This window comes from Mesoplodon mirus (genome assembly GCF_964341445.2).
Source record: "Mesoplodon mirus genome assembly, chromosome: 4".
Lineage (NCBI taxonomy): Eukaryota > Metazoa > Chordata > Mammalia > Artiodactyla > Ziphiidae > Mesoplodon > Mesoplodon mirus.
The window spans coordinates 162,357,591-162,378,815 of NC_138979.1; the positions used below are offsets into that span (position 1 = coordinate 162,357,591).

The 21,225-nt window shown below is 51.5% G+C and overlaps 1 protein-coding gene across 1 annotated transcript in view; it reads left to right on the forward strand.

Annotated features, from left to right (window-relative positions):
• Positions 1-1,088: 1,088 nt before the first annotated feature.
• Positions 1,089-21,225, forward strand: part of ESRRB (estrogen related receptor beta) — a gene marked incomplete at its 3' end in the record, with an annotated part of 107,896 nt that continues 87,759 nt past the window's right edge. The window contains exon 1 of the mRNA XM_082618550.1: positions 1,089-1,171. Within this exon, the coding sequence (XP_082474676.1) occupies positions 1,122-1,171 (50 nt within the window). The 5' untranslated portion in view covers positions 1,089-1,121. The remainder of the gene's footprint in view (positions 1,172-21,225) is intronic.

Consider the following 21,225-nt stretch of genomic DNA (forward strand, 5'->3'; position numbering starts at 1 on the left):
CATAACATTCAGGTTCATGGAGGGAGCAGCAGACAGGGATTGCAGGTGTGTTTGTAGCTGGGGATTCAGGTGTGTATGTTGAAGGGTCTACTTGTGCCTCAAAGTGGATGTGGCAGGTAAGTTGTTTGTTTTAACCACAACTGTGTTTTTCTAAGCAGACAGGAATTTATTTTCTCGTGTCTATGTCCTGGGTACGTTTCTGAGAGTGGCCAGTGAGCATCATTTTATCCATCTAGAGAGCGTCTTATAGAAGCGTGCCCTGCGTCTCGCCATATGAGAGCCTTTCAGAACCCACTGGCCCAGGTGATGAGAGCTGGGAAGGGAATCAGTTTCTATCCTGTTCTCTCTTGCTGGGCCTCACCTGCTGGCCTGACCCTTTGCACTTCTGTGCACCAAACACCAGGTTTGAGGCTATGAATTTCTAAGGCGCTGGCCTCTTCTCCTTGATATGAGGGAGGAGAAATGTGACTCATTTTTAATTTGTAAAACAGACCCCTTCCAAAAGGCTGAGAGGTGAGTTTGCTAAACCTGCCAGTTAAAAGATAGGATGGGGGGTGAGAAGATATACAAGGGGCATATCTTTCAACCCCCCAAACCCACCAGCCAGTTGGGCAATTTTTTTTTTCTTTAATGGCGAGAGGACGGGCCTTGCGGCTCTACAGCACAATCCTCCTACTCCTCAGGAGGTGGGGACCTCGCGCGAGCGTCTGATTCCATTGAAGTCTCTCTGGCTCACCCCCCTCCCCCCACCCCAGCTCGATTCTGTCACTTTAAGTCCAGCCCCTGAGAGATAGCCAATAGGAGCCAAACCACACATCAGTCTCCCAGCCTTAAAGCTACAGTAGGGTTAGTGGGCTCCAAGTCTCTGGTGCCCGAGCCTCCTCCACGGCTTCCCATCCCCTCTGCCCGCTCGGAGTGTGTTCATCAGTGGGAGCGCTGGGCTGGGCGCGCAAGGCTCTCTGCCTCCCTCTCGCCCCACCACGGTGCTTCCTCCCCCTCTGCCTTCTCCCGCTCACCGTGCCCCTGCCCGGACTCGCACCTCGCCGGTGCCCTTCACTCGCTCTTCCGCGTGATTTCCCCGCCGCCTTCCTCTACCAACTGGGAATGCTAAAAGGGGACTGATGGACGTGTCAGAACTCTGCATCCCGGACCCCCTCGGCTACCACAACCAGTAGGTCCTCTGCTTCTCCGTCTGTGTCTGTCCTTCCGTCTGGGTGTCGCAGTTCTTCTTCTAGGCATTCTTGAAGTGGCAGGGACCCCGGGGGCACTTAGGGGGGAGGTTGGAAAGGGAAAACCACCCACTTCGTGGGTTTCCTTCTGGGGATAAACCCGACTCTAACTTTTCCCTCACCCCCTTTTACAAACCCTCACTTTTAGGTGAGAGCGGAGCTTTCTCATTCACTCTTTCTCTCAGACCTTCCCCGCGGGGAGAAAATCTTTGCGTTTCTGTGGGTTGGGGAGGAGCAAGCCTAGAACAGGTGCGGGAGTGTCGCAAGGATGCCGGGTCCCATCCGGGAAAGCCTCCCTGCGAGCCCTTTGACCTTAATGTTTATTTCCATACTGGGGACCAAAAACGATCCCGGCAAGGGGACGAAATCGAACGTGCCGCGCAGGTTTGGAAACTGTGGGCGGCCAGCGCCGTCTCGCCCCGCAGTCCCAGTGGGGCGCGCCCCGAGGGCGCGCACGCGGCGCGGTGGACTCAAGCCACCCCAGGGGTGCGGGCGGCGCGGCCCGGGCAGACTGCGCCCCGCACGCCCTGCGAGGGGAGCCCGCATCCCGCTGGGAGTGGGGACAGTCGGCTCGGCGCAGCGGCGGAGGCAAAGTTGGTTCGCGGCTTTAGGAGAGGCTGCGCCCTGCGAAACAGACTGGCTCGATTTCCGTGCCCCGGGGCGGCTTAGCGCTCGCCTCCCTGGAACCCGGGCTTGTCTGAGCGACGTGCGCATGGGTGACGGCGGGGGCTGCAGGAAGCGACTCGCAGTAACCGCGGGTCCCCGAGCTTGGGCAGCGTGCCGAGCGCGCAGAGTGAGGAAGCGGAGAACTGATTCCCTGAACGGTGGGAGGCTGCCCCGCGCGGCCAGCCTGGGCTCTCCGGGGTCCTGCGCCGGCCACCCGCGGTTTCCCTCCCAGGGCCCTCCGCGGTTGTCGTCCCACCTGCCCGGGTACCTGCCCTGGTCACCCCGCGGGCGCTACGCGTGCCGCCGCGCTCCGGGCTGGTGTCCCGGCGTCGGGGTGTGGGCGCGTGCAGAGTGGTCCCTCGGAAGGCTTCAAACAATAATACAATGACAACTCTAGGTTCTCGCGGAACCGTTTAACTTCTTCCTCTTCTTCCTCCTCTTTTTTTTCTGAAGCAAACAGAACTACCAAAGTCAGTTCTCATTCCGCCATCCTTTCATTTTTGTACCACCCCTTCCTCCCAAGAACCGCGACATTCCTACAACAATACTCTGGATAACGTGGGGTCCCAGGAAGTGTGATTACACCCCCCTCGCTGCACAGAATACCTCCACCCCAGGTGGACCACGCGTGAGAGAGGAGGCAACTTCACAGCAGCATCTCCTGGGGGTGACCGGATTGTCCAGCCTCCACTCTGACCTTTTTGCTTGTAGTTTTGGGGTTTCCCTCGGCAGAGGGTCTTTTAGGTGCCGCCAGAATTTAGACAGAGTGTCAGAAGAAGGCGATTGCGTTGGGAGATGAGGGAAATCTTTAATTATAATGGATTCAGATTTCCATCAGTTTGAAAAGTGTCTTTTCATTCTCTTTAAAGGTTACACTGATCCCAGCTTGCGTGGCTGGTGGGGGTGGAGTGGGGGTTAGTTTCACACGGTGGTGCTCCTTCCGTAAGGGAGTGGGAGCCCCCAAAGGAACCTCCGGCGTGGGCGAAGCTGTGAACAATGTAGGATGTTTGTGGGGCATTTCCTCACGTAAAACTACCAAGTACGACAAATATTGGCTATTTAAATTATTTAGGTCACTCTCTCCAGAGGTGCCTTCTTTAGTTGAGCTTGAAATATCTATGTATTTGTCCCTGGCTCAAGTCACAGTCGATAACTATGAAATTTCCTATGGAGAAGTACATCTTCTGATTATGTTGACCAAGAAAGCAAGGAGAGATGGGGGATTTAGCAGCTGGGTAATTCATCGAGTTGACGGCAACCCTGGCTTGAGTTTGAGGAGAAATATGGGCAAAGAAGGAATGTCGGGGAAGCGGCAAAGGGGAGAGAGGGAGCTGAGGTTCTGGGTGTCTGGGAAGGGTTTGAAGTGGAAATCAGTTATAAAGTAAGCCTGAGAGTGGTTTGGACTCCCTACCCTTCTTGATTTCTTTGCAAGGAATTAGCTTCTCACTCCATGGGGCAGAGGAAAAGCCAGAAACATGCTTGCTTTTTCTGCGGAGGAGCTAAGCATCCCTGTGAGATGCTGTTTCTCAGAGCCCAGGATCTGCTGGGCAACCGCCGAAGCATTAGTGAGCTGGCCCCACATACAGGTGTGTGCCTCCTGGCGAGGGTTTACCTCTGCTGTAGTTACAGGGGTCCAAAATTTCCAAGGACGAGCTTGTGGAGGTCAGAGGCTGGTTTGGGGGGAGGCATCTTTCTGACCTCAGCCCCGGTGCTTCACAAGCAGCTTTAGAGCCACTGGTAGCAAAGTAACAAGACGGAGGTCTGCATTCTTTGGTCCGTTGGAAGGACCATAGAATGAATCCATCCATTACGGTGCCGATGTTTCTTGGGGAACATATACAAGAGTGGGTTCGAGTGCTTTGTACACACAGTTTCTACCTATTTGGCTTAGCTGATATCCCTGGACTGGAAAAAACCCAAGGGTGCAGGGACCAGAGTCCAGTGAGAAAGAACTCCCCATACTTCCTTCTCACCTGCTGATATACAGAGAGCATTTTTTTAATGCTTTAGTGTTATTTTCACTTTCCAGGTGAGAAATTCACACACACACACACACACACACACACACACACACACAGAGATATACCAGGACCTTCATACCTTTCTCTCCTTCATTATCATTTTCTTGTAGCCAATCCTGTAGGTGACTCCATTACCAGTTCTAATCAATATTTTATGTACATATATAATCAGCCAGAGTGGGAGTGAGTGTGCTGGCCTGTGTGGGCTTGTGTACAAATGCGTTGGGGACGGACCTGATGGAGACCCTCGGCAAAAAATCCAGGGAGCAGGGGGCGCTGCATCACCCAGCGTCTGATGACCACTTTGCTGATGTTAAAGAAACAGAGAACAAACTGTCCTGAAGGTAAAATATGTGGGTTCACACGTAGGAAAAATGCCACATGGCAATTCAGAATCAGTGACCCAGAGAAAAACAAAGGGGGAAATTAATTTTTAATGGTACATGTAAAAATAAATCAGAGTGAGGACATTAGTCTTGGTTTTCTGAGGGAGGGGCTCTAGGAAATAAACTTTTATGTGCCTGCCACACTTCTGGAGGTGTGGGCTGCCATGGAAGAGGGTGGGCTCATTCAGGCCTGAGGGTGATAAACTAGGAGGAAACAGTGGGTCAACGCAGAGGGCCCTAGTCCCTGGTAAGGCCCTTTCCAGCGCAGTGAGGTCTTGACATCAACTGGAAATTTCCTCTCGGAGCTTATTTCCCCAACTTCATTTTACAAACAGTCCTCGATTTTACCAATAATTGGGACATATAAAAATACGTTTCTTAAAATATATATATATGAAGAAACAAACTGACCCACCAAACAAGAACATTTTCATTCTATTGATTTGGAGTAATCAATACCTATTCCATTTAGTCTAAGAGAGGAGGGACAGAGGGGACTTTCGGGGAAAGCTCTGTGAGGGAAGTGGCTGTGATAGAGATTTCATGTCACAACCCTGCCTTCTCAAGGTGCCCCTCCCCCCCCGCCCCCGGCCCTAGCCCAGGAGGCCTTCCTGACTTTGTCCTGTGTGCTTGATCCGTATTCCTGATAATGGGACATTTGCCAAATGGTTTTGAGTTAAGATAATCTATACTCATTGAAAGTTTGTCACCTTCCTCGGTGCTCTGCAAAATGCCTAGTTTCTTTTGAGCAGTTGGAACTGGGAAGCTCTGTACAAGTCTGGCAGCCCCCAAAAAAGAGGGGTGGGTTGTGAGAGGGACATTGCGCGTGTGTTTGCCTGGCGGGTGGGCGATGGAGCTGGCTGTGCGAGAGAGCGGGATTCAAAAGGAGATCAAGTTCAGTTCGGAAGACAGCCGAACAGTTAGATAAGAGGCAGGATGCTTTTGACACGGTTCTGCAGTGCTGTTCCCTAGAACTTGTCTTCGCAGATGCTTTAAGTGGTTTCCTCAATATGATTAAGGTTCTTCGTGGTTCTCATTTAAGGGGAAGGAATAGCAGATACTTAGACCGTAACCCACTCCTTCAAAGTGAAGTCCAGCCCACACCCTGAACCCCCCAGGCTGGTGCCTTTCCACACCTACCAGCCATCATCTCCCTCTGTCTCTTTCCTCTCTGCAAGCAAGGCCCTCTCCGTCTCTTCCAGCTTGACCAGGAGGTCTGCCCAGAATTAGTCAGGACTCCTCACAGCTCTGCTGGGAGCTTCTGTCTTGGGATTGGGTGGCTTTTGGCTGAATGATCCCATGGGGGACCCCAGCATGGCTTGAGGGCAGAGCCTCTGATGTCCTCCGCAGTGGCCGTGGTTCCCAGAGGGTGCGTGGGCCCAGGAGGGGGCTGCTAGTAGAGGGTCCACAGACCATGCCAGGAATCCTGGAAGGGCTCAACTTGGGGATGCTGGGACCAGACAAATCTGAGCCCACCTCCTGCCCTTGAGGCCATTTGCTGATTTCTAGGGATAAATCAAAGGTCTTTTTAGCACTGTTAAGTGCTGGTGACCCCTGACTGGGTTTCATCTCTGGTGAGCATCCCCTTTCTCAGTCCCATCAGCCTCAGACCTCCGGGGAAGGGTCACATGCATGGTCATTCCTCGGAGGAGGGGCCCATAGGCTTCTGCTGGCCCCGGTGTCCCGCGTGGCTGGGGTGGCCTGCGGCAGGATCACATCCCGGTTGTCCCATCGGCTGGTATGGCCAGGTCCCTGCGCAGGGAGGTTGCGGTGTTTATAATTGCAAATGTAATTAGCAGACCAGCTCTGGGGGGACTGGGCTGCTCAACTTCTCTGCACATCACAGTGACCCCTGTGCTGGCTGGCCGGCAGATTAACCCTCCCCGGGCCAGCCTGCCCCCCCTCCCTCTGGTGAGGCCGCTGACCTTTCACTGATAATGGCAGGGCTGTCCCGGGGGAGGGATGGCAGGGCCAGACCCCTTCCTCGGAGAGGTTGTCAGGGCAATGCCTGGGAGAGGTCAGTCGCTGAGGGTGTAGTTTTTCCCTAGGCCACTGGGCATGTGACCCTTACCACTAGTGACAGTGTGACCCCGCGTGGCAGGCTGCCCTGGGGCATTTCCTCGTGCACTTCCTGGGCCACGCTGGAAGGAGGTCACCGGAAGACTTTGGGTGCGTGCTGGTCTGTGGCTCTGGGCGCCTTGTTGGGGAAAGCAGGGCTCTGGAGGGGGCGTCCTGTGACTTCGGAGGAGTGCTCCTGGGGCTCAGCGGGCAGAGGGGAGTGAATGCCTGCTGGCTCCCAGGTTCTGCGGGGCTGCCCCCACTCCGGATGTGGCAGGGGGAGGCACGCCATAGGACAGCGTGGGCTCAATTTGTCCCTGGGAGCAGAGACCCCCAAGCAACCATCCAACAAAAGACACTGACAGGGCTTCCCTGGTGGCACAGTGGTTGAGAGCCCGCCTGCTGATGCAGGGAACACGGGTTCGTGCCCCGGTCCGGGAAGATCCCACATGCCGCGGAGCGGCTGGGCCCGTGAGCCATGGCCGCTGAGCCTGTGCGTCCGGAGCCTGTGCTCCGCAGCGGGAGAGGCCACAACAGTGAGGGGCCCGCGTGCCGCAAAAAAAAAAAAAAAAAAAAGACACTGACAAAGCAGACAAGTGGGAAACTTGGAGCCGCCTGGTCCCCAGCCCCAGCCCCTCCTGTGAGTGGACTGGTCTCTGCCCACCTAGAGGGCCTTTCTGTACCGATCAGGATTAGAACAGAAAGGATTTTTAATAGCACCTTTAGTTGTAAGCATTGGCTTAAGGGAGTGTCAAGCCCTTTCTTGTTGCCGTCAACACCCTTGATATAGAGGATATCTCTGAACCCCGAAACATCAAGAGCCGCATCTGTTCCTAGGAGAATGTCTGTGTGTGTACGGGTGTGAGAGCATGCTATGGTGGGGCTCCCCTTTCAGATGGGCGTCGCGGGATCGACGGGCTCTGCTATTTAAACACAGCCCCGGCCACCCTGCCTTTTACCCCTTGCCTAGACTGAGGTCAGGCTGTGGCCACATTTCCGTGAGGGGCTGCTGAGCCTTGGGGTTTTTCCGTGGTGTGAGAGGGAGCGCAGAGAGACCCAGGGGCTGGCTGTCCCTGCTGCCAGAGGAGTTCAGTCTTTCTTTAGAGGCTCTCTTGAGTTTTCTGGGCCTGGGTAAGGCTGGCAGACCCCAGAGAGGGTGAGCAGGCCGTACTGCCCTCCTCTAGCAGAACAGATGGCCACGTTCAAAGGAGCATTGGGAGTTCTGCCCCAGGTCCCCGACTAACCCTTCTCTCCCTGGATATAGGTCCATTGACAGTCTATCGCTAAAAAGGTCAAATGTGTTCTTAAGTCAAGGAAAATCAGACTGGTTTTAATATGCCCATGGGACGTTCAGTATGGAATTGGACAAGATGGGGGAAAAATCTATTGGCAAAATGTCTTAAATTCAGAGTTGTGTGTGCTTGGGTTAAAATAAACCCCAAGCAGAAGTTTTCCTGGGGGTTACAGACATAATTTTTTTCATCTTCATTTTGCCATGCTTTTTAACCTATACACGCTGTAGTCCCAAAGAAGTTTTTTCCCCTTGTTTTCCTCTCTTTCTCCCTTCCCCCCTCTCTCTCCCTCTCTCTCTCTCTTTAAATTTCTGTCCTCTGTTGCCTAGGACTTTAAAATATTCTATTCAATATTGTCATTTGGTGTCCCCGGGATTGAGCCTTTTCTGGGAATGGTTTTCTGGATAATGTTATTTTGTTTCTCAATGTCATTTCATCCAGAGGTCAAAAGGCAGTTAAACAAACTCCAACAAGGTTTTGTTTTTATCTTCTTGTTTCAAATGTGATCAATTTTCATTTAAAACTGTATCAGAATCCTCTCCTGCCAATTACAGCAGCAGTCAGCCTCACGCCTCATCGGTGTTTACTGAAACACTACATTAAAATTGCACAGATGTGAAGTGCCCAATTAGAGTCAAGCTTTTCTATCTAGGAAGCCATGAGTTTCAAAACCCCAAATGTTAAGTGTTATTTTAACTTGGCTCTTTATTTTTTTTAATTGCTTGAATTAACTTGAATTCATAAATGTGGGTTTTTTTCTTCTTATTGTTATAAAATTCTTAAAGTATTATATTTACTTAGATTTATGCTTTCGGTATTTTCACCTGGCTTGTATGTTTAAAAGATACCCGGCCAAAGGTTTTTGAGCATCACTGGTCTTTTCGTGTGTTCTTGGTTTCCAAAGGGCAAAGAACAAGGAAATACAGTCGTAAGAAAATGCTCTAGGGGAGGGTGGAGGATGCAAAGGGTGATGCTTCCGATGAAATTCTCTCATGTCTTACAATTTAACATTTTCCTTTGTCTTCACTTATTTTTTTCCCTCTATTTTCATCCCAACTTGCTCTAGTTTGCCTTTGTCCTTTCATCCCTCTTTGGTTTTATATGTTTTGGAGGAAGGAGTGTAGGGTGTGTGCGTCTGTGTGTGTGTCTACCTGAGCGTGTGTGCATGTGTGTGTGTCCGAGTGTGAGGGTGTGTTGGAGCCATTTCGAGCTGCTGAGCGCGATTAGCCGAGAGAAGTCCCAAAGCAGAATGGCTACTGTGGGCCACCCTGTTCCGATTCAGCCATCAAGGCCTTGACCCACTGTCAATGGCCTGCTCACATTTGGTGGGGACGCCAAAGAGGGTAAAAACCTCACGTTCCAGGTTGGTTTTCTGTTACCTGAGGAGGTGCAGGTGAGAGGGTGTCAGGACGCACCAAACTTTATTCGAAGCCTATTTTTCCATTTCTCTGCTCTCTTATCTCACTTCCTAGCACTTTGAGCTCTAGTTTGAGATCCTGGTGTTGCTGAGTGAATGAGCTAGTGTATGCTTTTGTTTTTGCCTTCCTAATCGATCGGCAGAAAACATTCCCTTTTGATGGTGAGACATCTCTTCAGCACGCATGCAGAGTGCAGTATTTATCCTTTTCCTTTTAGCCTCACTCTTTGTCATTTGTCCCTTGGGTGTGTTGACATTGTCTACCTAAGCAGTCAGGCTAACAAGCTTTGGCAGAAAGAACGCCGCTTTCACAGAAATAATAGCAAGAATGTGATGGTTGTAATAATTATAACAGTAATAACAGCTTGCAGCTTTTTCTTCCCCAAAAGCGCAAAGCAATTCTCATAACCAGTTGCCTCGTAGTAACTGGATGAGGGTTGCTGTGTCTTGCCTCTGAGCATAAATGTTTTTCTGCAAACATAACTTGCACAGGCTTCAGGTTTGCATATCTAAATTCATCCAAGAGCAAAAAATGCCTGGTGTCTGAAATTTGAACAGACTGGTGAAGGAGAATATGGTGTCAGCCACACGGTCCCCCTCAGAAATGCTAGGTGTGTTGCCTTTGAACTGGGAAGGGAGAAATGTTTCTTGTAAAGGACACTGGGTCGGGTCTGACCCTCCTGTCACAAGCATCTGAGGTCCATGCCAGGCTCTGCCTCTCCATGCCCCCAACGTTCCTTGGTTCCTCTGGCTGCAATCTCAGGAGAAGTTTGCAAACCAAAGGCACACAGAGGGCAAGAGGGGTTATGACTTGGCACATGTGAATAGCTGGGAAAAGAACTGGGTGCAGAGAGAGGCAAAGTCACCTCACCACCCTTGATCACCTTCTTGGCCATTCAGCGTCTCCCAGGGCCGCTGTCCCTGTTCCCGGCTACCTCAACCTGTTCTCTGGAGGCAGAAATTAGAAGGAGGGCACCAGGGAGCCGCCCCCTCTGGATCCCTGAGACCCCTCTTGTGACTTTTCATGCCGATACCCAGGCCTGGACCTGCTCACCTGCAAACTGCTCATCTGTGCATTACTTTTTTTTTTTTTTTTTTGCGGTACGCGGGCCTCTCACCGTTGTGGCCTCTCCCGTTGCGGAGCACAGGCTCCGGACGCGCAGGCTCAGCGGCCATGGCTCACGGGCCCAGCCGCTCCATGGCATGTGGGATCTTCCCGGACCGGGGCACGAACCCGTGTCCCCTGCATCGGCAGGCGGACTCTCAACCACTGCGCCACCAGGGAAGCTGTGCATTACTTTTGAAATTGGTGCTGCCTTTGTTATTTCCTCTCTCACCACCGCCCCCTTTTTTTGTATGTGCGACTTGGAAATAGGAGACAGCCTAATATACCAGCCTAACATAACAGGAGACACCTAATATACCAAGGTCCCACGACTGTATTTTTTTTCTACTTCAATATTCTTACTCATGTTCTTACTCAATTTCCCCCCCAAAATACCCAACAACCTAAATTTTGGGACTAGTAATTGATTATTATCTGATTTAACAAACAAAATATCCTACCCCACCAGGACTCCCAGCAAGGATCTGGCTGTGTTGCTGAGGCTGAGATCTGCTTTTTTTCCCCTCAGTCGGTGAGAAACGTTATAGCTTCAATTCCCTTGCTGGACCCTGAGTAAAAAATTAATTCATGAATAATAAAAACCAATCAGTCTTGTTGAGTTAAGAAGGATTAGGAGAAAGGGTGTTTTTTCTTACAGAGAACATTTGGAATCTGCGTGTCATTGTCACCGAGTGTTCGGGGTGGCTTGAGCGTGCCTTTATTCACAGCAAATGAGCTGTTTATTATCCCGAAGTGTAACACGTCTTCCTCAGTTGTAAGGCCAACTTACTGAAGATTGTTACGGGTTTCCCACCCAGTTCTCTCCCACGATCCCATACTGCAAGTCAGTGATCATTCATTGAAATTAAGACAGTTTCCTGTGTAAGTGGCACATAACCAAAGAGCAACAGACCCGGCATTGCATTATGAATAAGCCAGTTTGTTGATGGAATGGAGTCTCTCGATTTCCCTCCCCTTTCTTTCCCTGTGAAGTAATTGACTACAAATTTACATACCTTTGCAAGAAGTAGAGAAATTAGACTTGTAGATACTCTTTTTAGTTTCCAGAATACTATCTTCCTCCCAGGGTTATTGTGAAGATTAAACAGAGGTAATTCACAAGTAGCAGGCACATAGTGGGTGTACATTAAATGTTTGATGTTCTTGTTAATTTTTTGATATCTTATTGGAAGTTACTTTTCATTCCTTTGATATAACCTCACAATGAAAGTCCTTCCGACTCAGCAGTGAGATTGGGGTGCTTGAACTGATTACTTTGTTTAATACGATCAATGTGGCTTGGGTTTCCATATGTAACACAAGGGGATTACAGAGGGAATTACGATTTGGGGCCGAGGTGATGAATAGGAAATTTCCTCTGAATGAATCCCTATATCCTTGGACCATGGGTAGAGTTGCCCAGTAAAATACAGGACACTCAGTTACATTTGGATTTTAGATAAGCAACAAATAATTTTTTAGTATAAGTGTGTCCCATGTGATATTTGCTAAATCTGGCAACCCTACCATGGGTGTTTTTCTTAAATTGGTCTGATTAAAAAACACATTTCCCTTATCTTTTCTATTTTTGACAAAGCCCCAAAGAACAATTATGTGTAGTTTTTTCAAAGTGTTTTTTAAATGACTGTCTTTAACTTTTTGCCAATATTAACTTGTTAGGTTGGCCATGTCCTTAGAAGTTAGTGCGTACAAGTGATTTCTGTCATCCAGATATACTGATAGAGCTGCAATCAGGTAAACAGATCTGCCGAATGAGGTCTCCTAGCGTAGCACCCAGAGCTACTGAATTTTGCCTTAGGGAGAAACAGGGTAAGCAGAGTCTTTTCGGGAACCTGCCTCTGCGTGATGTTTCCCTGACAAGCAGGTTGAGGGGCTGGATTGTTAGAACCTGGCACCCCAGCAGTTGGAAGCTACCCTTGCTGCACCTTGGAGGCCAAAGCAGCGGCCTCTCCCTGCCTCCCCACACAAGGACAAGAGGCTGACCTTTTGGAGGCATCCCCTAGGGGGCTGTGAGGGAAACGGCCCAAATCAGTGTTAGGTGGTGGAGTATAGGAAGGACAAGGGGCTGAACCTGATACAGTCAGTTGGGGGCATGGATGAACTGGGGCACACGAAGGACCAGCAAATCCCAGCTTCTCTTCACTCACCTCCCAGAGCAGCATAGTTGCTCAGCCCGGTAAACGCAACCCATTGTGTTAAGCGTGGTACCCTCGCAGCCCAGAATACGGGCAATGGAAGAGCTCTAGAGCCCCCTGCAGGCCATCAGTGGCACTGCACCTCGTGGGCGACTCCCACTTAACAGAGCCTTCTGAGGGTGGGATGGAACGTGGAGGATCCCAGCAGGTGAGCCTGCAGCAACACAGGATCCTGGAGGAGTGGGTTAGGGTTAGGATCCCGGCTTCAGAAAGTAGCTCTGGTTTGGGAATCGCCTCTCGGAGCCATGCTCCATGCTTTTCAGCACTGCAGTTGCCTCCTAGTGTGGTATGCCAATGCCCTCCCCCCACGCACACACACACACGCAGGCCGCTCTGCCTCTGCGGCTTGCCCTGACCTCCCGACAGGCTGAGCAGTGCTCAGGCCTCACTCAGCCTGAGGAATGCCCTCCAGGCGCGCAGAGCACCGCGGCCAGTGCTATTTTCAGAGCCCAAGTGACACTTGTGTCCAGACTGTCTGCTCCAAGACGCCTAACTCCCTGGGGATCACTTTAGGGTTTGCTGGAGGAAAAACTGGGGGGAAGACAAGAGAGCTGAAAATAAACTGCAGGGTCAGAGGTGGACAATTGTAATACTAAGAATAATAACAGTCGTTAACATTTATCGAGCACTTACTGGGTGCCGGGCTTTGTCCTAAGAACATTTCATGTATTAACTCACTGCTTTCTCACAAGAACCCTATTGGGGTTAATAAGAAAATAGGAACTAGGTCCAATTACTATCCCCATTTCACAGGTAAGGAAACTAAGGCACAGAGATGCTAGGTCACCTGCCCAAGGTCACACAGCTGACAAAGCTGGGAGTTGCTCAGGAGCAACCTGCCTGTGTGCCTGCACCCCAGCCAGTGCTGTATGTGTCGTGTGTCACTCACTGAGTCTAGAATTCTAGCTTTCCAACCCCAGCTTTTACACCACCCTTTCTTAGCTGTGTGGGTCAAACACATAGGTAAAGTTTGGGGTGGAGGTGGAAGGGGAAAGTTGGGCCTCATGTCTTGTTCCTAAAAAAGCAGAGGGAAGAATGGCCACAGCGGGTTGGGCCCTGTTCCCCCCTTAGCCTGTGTCATGGGCAGAGGGGAAGGCTGGAGAGAGGAACTTTTAGTCTTCCTGACCTCATCCTTCAAGAGCCCATGGCCAGCCTTCAGGGGCACCCGCGTCGTGCCTCCCTCTGAGTCTGTCATCAACGTATGTTGAAGCTGTAGTTTTCTCCCATCTCATGCCTTCCCCTTGTCTTCTCATCACCCGCTCCCCAACAACTCCTAAGTCTGAATCTCAGGGTTGGACTCTGGTGTGCAGCTTGGGCTCCTGGCTGGACCTCACGCCAGCACGTGCAAAAGAGAATTGCAGCATCGCCCTCCAAACTGCTTCTCCCCATGTCTCCCTTGTCTCGCTCTCCCTTGATGCAGGGACCCCCAGCTAGGATATGGAGCTATTCTTTCCTATTCATGCTATTATATACCCGCAACGCCCAGTCTGCCTGGCAAACTTCTATTTATCCTTTATTTATTTTTTTAACTTTAATTTTGTAAGTTTTATTCAACTTTTTGAAATTTTTATTTATTTATTTTTTTGGCCACACTGCGCAGCATGCAGGATCTTAGTTCCCTGACCAGGGATCGAACCCGAGCCCCCTGCAGTGGAAGTGCAGAATCATAACCACTGGACCACCAGGGAAGTCCCCTCTATTTATGCTTTAAAACCCTGCTCATGTATCCCCCTCTGAGTGAAGCCATCCCTGACGCCTCCCAGGGGGAAGTAATCTCTCTCTTTTTGCAGCTACAGTCTGGCCCACACCCCTGACTGGGTTGTAACCTGTTGGATTTGAATATATGCTTTTCTTTTCCCACTACTTCATGAGCTCCTAGAGTACAAGCTCATCTCTGTCCCCACCGCCTAGAACAGCACCTGGTATGGAGTAGGTGCTTAATGCATGTTGGTGGGGCTAACCTAGGGAGATCAGATATGGGTAAAGGGGAATTCTGGAGGCATAAGAGGGCGGTAGAAGGCCACGGAAACAGTGCCCAGGAGGGACCTGGCTCTGCAGCATCTATTGCCCTGTTGATCGATGAGGGCAGATCTGTCTGGCTAGAGGGCCTCCATGCCCTTCTTGGGGGCAGTATAATGTAATGGTTAGGAGGGAAAGTGCTGGCTCCAGAATGACTGAGTCTAAATCCTGGCCCCAGTGGTGTGCTGGAACCAGCTCAGACTGGCTTGAGAGAACCGATCATTACATTTTCAGGAATTTTGTAGCTGATTGTTAAACACAATCAGCATTAAAAATGAAATTATATAAACTTACTAGTAAATACGTTGTCTTAAAAACAAAGGTAGGGGGGCTTCCCTGGTGGCGCAGTGGTTGAGAGTCCGCCTGCCGATGCAGGGGACACGGGTTCGTGCCCTGGTCTGGGAAGATCCCACATGCTGTGGAGCGGCTGGGCCCGTGAGCCATGGCCGCTGAGCCTGCGCGTCCGGAGGCTGTGCTCCGCAACAGGAGAAGCCACAACAGTGAGAGGCCCGCGTACCGCAAAAAAAAAACAAAACAAAGGTAGTGCTTCCCTTGTGGTGCAGTGGTTGAGAATTCACCTGCCAGTTCAGGGGACACGGGTTTGGGCCCTGGTCTGGGAGGATCCCACATGACGCAGAGCGACTAAGCCCTTGCGCCACAACTGCTGAGACCGCGTGCCGCAGCTGCTGAACCCCGCACACCCTAGAACCCGTGCGCCAAAATGAGAGAGGCCACCGCAGTGAGAAGCCCACGCACCGTGACGGAGAGTGGCCCCTGCTCGCCGCAACTAGAGAAAAGCCCTCATGCAGCAGCAAAGACCCAACACAGCCAAAAATAAAAATAAATAAAATAAATAAATTTTTTAAAAAAGCTAAGTAGAAAATAATTGTTTTTACAAAAACAAAACAAAAAAAAACAAAGGTAATAAATACTCAAAACTCACTACTTTATTTATTTATTTTTAAAATTTATTTATTTTTGCAGTACGCGGGCCTCTCACCGCCGCGGCCTCTCCCGTTGCGGTGCACAGGCTCCGGACGTGTGGGCCCAGTGGCCATGGCTCACGGGCCCAGCCGCTCCGCGGCACTTGGGATCTTCCCGGACCGGGGCACGAACCCGTGTCCCCTGCATCGGCAGGCGGACTCTCAACCACTGCACCACCAGGGAAGCCCAAAACTCACTACTTTAATATTTTATTACCTTTATGTCCTTGAACTAAATTTGCATCTAGTATGTCTGCATGGTAGGAATACTATATGACGGATTGTTACTGCCCATCTCTTCACAGTAACACGGCATCAGTGATGTCACATTGGTAGCTTGAAGCTGGCCACGATGGTATTTACACCATGGAAGCAGGCAAATCAGTCCCCTTCTTCCATCCCGTTCTTAAACATTTACCGTCACACCACTGCCTGGCTGTGTGACATCCCAGCTCTGTGACCCCGGATAAGTTACTTAATCTCTCTGTGCCTCAGATTCCTCATTATATCAGTGACGACCTTCATTTCTGTAAAGATTAAAAATTGATCAATATAAGGTACTTAAAGCAGAGACTGGTACACAATAAGTGCTCAAGAAATTTTGGCTCTTTTTAGTGTTTCTTCCTCACGGTTCCAGGCATGTCCCTATTGAAATTCTGTCAAAACTGATGACCTTCCCAGATAGCAGAGTGTGAGTTTTATCCTTAGAGTGTAAGGTTATTGTTTTTCCCTGCTGGACCCTTGCCCATGGGGTTTAACTGTGGTAGCCAAAAGCAGGAAGCAGAAAGCACTAATCTTCCAGGGGGAAAGGCCCCTGTGGAGAGGCACACTCAAGCCTCCGGGCCAAGAGAGGAACTGGGACCACAGCAGCCACCAATGTGGCTGAGCAGGTGAGGTGGGCACAGGTGAAGTCAGGAGAGAAACAGAGCAGATGCAAAGAATAGCCAAGTGCCAGGGTGAAGGGAGGCTGTGCAGTGGCTGCAATGGGTCCCTTAGATCACATGAGGGGGCAGATACTCTCCCAGGAAATGCTGGGCAGTGCAGCCATGCCTGCGGAGGCGAGGGCTTCTCTGGTTTGGGAGTTGAAGGAATATTCCAGACCATCCCCAAGTTAGCACACATGCTGTAATCAGCTTGAGCTGGGGTTGCGTGGGCCGTGCTGCAGTTGCTGGGGAAGCCGCAGGAAAATCCACAGCTCTCAGCACAGCAGAGGCCCAGGAGAGGCCAGAGTGCGCTAGACTCTCCTGGACTCTTCCTAGGCTGGTTTCTCGGGCCCCAGTCAACTCTGGCCCCAGAGGAGGTCTCTGCACTGGCAGTTCCCTGGAAATTGCTTCTGGCTCAGACCATTGGCATCAGGAAGTCCAGCTCAATGACTCAGTCACACACAGCCCCCAAGCCAGCCCCGCCCGCTTTCAGTGTTGAGAGGCCTGCAAGCCTGCAGACATGGGTAACAGCTAGATCTGCACAGCTTTCCAGGCCAGGGGTGCATCTCATCACTGGGGGCTCACTTCGTTCTCTGACTCCCTGTTCTGTAGAGAAATGCCCTTAGAAGTGGCTTTGTCAAGGAAGAGGCAGCCTTGAGAATCAAACCCTCTTTCCCACATCTCCATGAGTGTTTCCCCATCACCCTGAGCCCCTTAAAGGCCTGGGTCCAATTTATTTGTGAATCTGCAGCACAGGGCCAGGCATGGAGGAGCCTTCAGTAAATATGAGGTGAAAGCTTGGATACATTTTGAGAAAATTTGTGCACTGAGTTGAGCTGCTGATGGGCCACCTGTACACATGTACAGGTTGTTCACTGACCAAGAGTTCCTGGTTGAGGGGGTGGGTGAGGTCTGAACCTAGTTGTTCTAATTAACCCCAAGATACACATGGCAGGGAGGAGAGGCAGTGAGTATTCAAGTTCAGGGCCTAGAGGGGCTGAGGAGTCTCAGGCTCTGACACACACTGGGAACAAACCCCCTAACTAACATATGCCGTGGTTCTCTAAAGGCCGCTGTGTTTCTGTCTGCTCAGCACCATCCTTGCAGCCTGAATTTAGAGCCTGGTAAGGTCTTCAGAAAGCTTTCTGTTTTGTTTAACTGCAGTTCTTAGTGGGTCCCCAGAGCTCTCCATAGGCAGGACCAGGAAGGGTCACCCAGGCCCTGTTCTGTTGCTGCCCAGCACATTGGGCCCCTGTGTTCCCAGACTCAAGGGGCCGGGTGGTGTGTGGGTGTGGGCAGGTGGGGGCCCTGGCTGGCAGGGCATGTTGGAGAGAGAGTGTCACATGGTCCCTGGGCTCCAAGGGCCTTGGTGAGTAGATTTTGGGGAATGCTGGAGCTTAGTAACTTGAAAGGGAAGGGAACTGCTGTGTTAGCGTTTGATCGGGTGCTCGCAGGCATGATCTCTTTAAATTTACAGTAACACCTCAGTAAAGTAGGCGGTCCTATCCCGCTTTATGGGAAGAGGAACTGGAGGTCCAGAGGAATTGAGTGACTTGCCCAAGGTGACACGTGGGTCCACTTTAAAGATCCAGGCTGCAAATCCAAGCCTGCCTGAAATAGCGCAGCGCTCCAGACCAGCCCTCCTGACATTTCCCCTGTCACGATAACGTGGTCCCGAGCTGCCCCTGGGCTCAGGAAGGGGGAGCCGAGTCCCTGAGAAGGGCATGTGGCTCTTGAGCTGCCCGGGGCACCTGAGCAGAGGGTCAGGGCATCGGAAGTGTGCATGTTGGTGCCTGTGGGTGTCTGTGCTGGGCTGAGGGAAGTGCCTCTTCTCGCCAAAAAGGGAAGAGGAGGAATGAAGTGCCACCCCCTCGCTGCTTCCAGGTCAGCGGCCTTGGAGCTACTGAGAGCAGTCAGCCTGCTGCAGTTGGAACTCAGGCCTGTGGCTGGTGCCTCCAAGGGCCTCCATGCAGGTCTGTGGGGGAGGGGATGGGCCAGAGGCCAGGGTCCTGCGTGTAGCCTTCAGGGCACAGTGGAGAGGGAGCCTGCTTTGGATTGTCTGTGCTGTGGCCAGTGTTTAGCAGGCCTGGGTTTGGGTTTGAGGCTTTCTCTCTCCTGTATATCCAACCTCCCCGTCGCCGCAGCTTCACCCCGACCAGCAGAGCAATCCCAGGATTGAGTTGGGGCAACAGTAGGGGACCCACCCTGCCCTCCCTGGGGACAGGCACCCCTCCGCAAAAAGGCTCTCATCGCCTTGGGAAGGGCCCCAGCTTGGCCCAACTAGACACCCGCACGTGAGCTCATGGCTGTCAGCCTTGCTCACCCCTCCTCCACCCCTGCAACCTCCTAAGTCTTTACTCTGCCAGGTACTTTCCTGCAGTAACAGTAAAAAATATAGTTACAGTGGTCCGCAATGGATCTTTTTTTTTTTTTTTTGGTCTGTAAATATATTTATCTAAAAAATGTTACATGTTGTGACATCTAGGTATTGCATGAAATACCTTTATGGCAGAGGTTTAAGTAACCGGAGATCAGAGCAGTCCCAGAAAATAGGGACCCCTGGCAGCCAAGCCAGGCCCACAGGGAGTGCAGAGGTCAGGACGGGAGGCAGGTGTCCTGGCAGTGCCAGGTCGTCATCGTGGGTGTGGCCGGTGTGGGCCGCTGCTCACGGGTCGGTCAGTCTACAGTGTTGCCGAGCAGGGGCCCAGCCAGCAGCCAGTGGCCATGTGCAGCAGATGCCTGCAGGATCTGAATCAGAGGCCTCTCCATGGGCGCGCAGGAGGACCGAGGGGTGTAGAGGTGGGCACTCGGGCAAGGGATGCCATAGCCACAGTCTTCTTGTGGGGCTCACTGGATTCTGGTTTATTCAGTAATCACAACTCCTGGCCACGCAGGTGAGGCCAGAGATGGTGCCCATGGCTGGGAGACCCAGCCACTCCAGGCTACACCACGTTCTCTCCGTGTCTGCAGCTCTTTTCTGTTTCTCCATCATACTTGTCTCCCAGCCCTGTAGTCCTGCCTCTGTCATCCTAGGCTTGTTTCACTGTATTTTTCTCTTTTTGCTGCTCACGGCCACAGTCATCATCACTAACATCTGCTGAATGCCTACCAGGAGTGAGGCACCGTGCAAAGCGCTTCCTGTAGACACTCGCATCTTTTCCGTCCTCTCTTTCCGGAACTTCTGTTCTAAAGGCTCAGCCCTGGGAGCCCCTGAGCACCATACATGGGTGGTGTGTGGGACTCCCTACTTCCCAGAGGGGGAAGGCAGAACCTGGGGGCTGGGGAAGACCCAGGAGGCTCATGGGCGCCTCAGCCCTCATTTGACAGATGGGAAACTGGGGCCCTGAGCGGATGAGGGTCTTGTCTACAGTCCTGCAGCTCGTGTGCAGAATCCAGCCCAGGCCCCACCCAGCGCCCGGTCGTGCACTGCCTATCTTTCTGGATGTAAATCCTCTTTGCCCTCAGCTTCAGGGAGGGCCTCCAGGACCTGAACTGTGAGCCTTAGGGCCGAGCAGCGCTCGTCACCATCTCTCTCTTCCACTGTTACCCTGTGCGCCCACCCTAGCCGGGCTGGGTCAGGCAACAGCAGGAGCCGGCAGGAGCCAGACAGAGAATCATAGGGGTGCTGGACAGACTGACATGAACAATTCCAATCATTTTAAAACATCGAAGAATTGAGAGAGTTTCAATAGTTGGAAACTGGCAGGAAGAGAGATGAGCTGGTGGTCCTGGGCAAGAAGCCCCCCCACCCCGCCCTCGTGGTTCCCCTGCCATCCGTCCCCGATGCACACCTGTGGGCTCCTTCACGTTTCCCTCCCAGGGCATCTCTTAGACTGGGCTCTGCTCTCGGTGACCAAGGTGGAGACAGCAAGGATCTGCCCATGTGGAGGAGAAGGTGGGAGATTTGAGCCACGTGGCAGTAATGCCCACGTGCTCTGTCTGGCTCACGCTGGCCTTCCTGGTGCCTCACCCCATGGCTGGCACCAAAAAAGAACACATTACCCTGCTGCCAACCCTGTGGGCACTTTCAGGCAGCATCCAAGCTGCTGCAGCCCATGTCCAAGGTCAGCACCTAACTGGCCATCCCTGATCCGAGGTCAGCGTCAGGGTCTGTAATACTCCCGTGTACATAAATGCATCCGGCTGGGCTGGTGAGGCTAGAGAAGGGCCCCTTGGAGGAAGGAGAGGGTACCCTTTCCTGACTCCTGACTCACACTAGCGGACATGCAGGAATAGACCAGCCCTGTGTGATGTGCTGGAGAGGGCGGAAACTTTGATGTCAGACTGGTCTGAATTCACTGGGTAATTCTGGCTCCCCTTGCTGTGCAGCCTTGAGAGAGTCACCTAACCTCCCTGTGCCACGCTGGCCTCATCTGAAAAATAGAAATAATAACCCTTCCTGGGACTTCCCTGGCAGTCTAGTGGCTAAGACTCTGCACTTCCACCGCAGGGGGCACGGGTTCGATCCCTGGTCGGGGAACTAAGATCCCATATGCCATGTGGTGCGGCTAAAAAAAAAAAAAGAAATAATAAGCCTTCCCTTAAGGGTTGTGAGAAGCTTTAATACAATAATGCTTGTAAAATGTTCACACAGGACCTCACAAAGTCCATTATGCCCCAAGCATTCTCTGTAAACATTCTGTGGTCATTGAAAGGAAACATGCAAATTCATTTTGAAGTATGACTGAATTGTGAATTTATTATGTATTTTTCCAACTAATGAAGAATAAAGGTACCAAGATTATGATACAGGGGAATCAGGAAATGTTTTGGTATTAAAAAGCCCTCCTAGGTCCATATGAACTGATGCAGAAATATAGACAGCATTGAGTTAAGTGAAAAAGCAGATGGCTGAGCAGAATATATAGTAAAATTACATTTATGGCTTTTTAAGTTCCAAATGCTGGGCA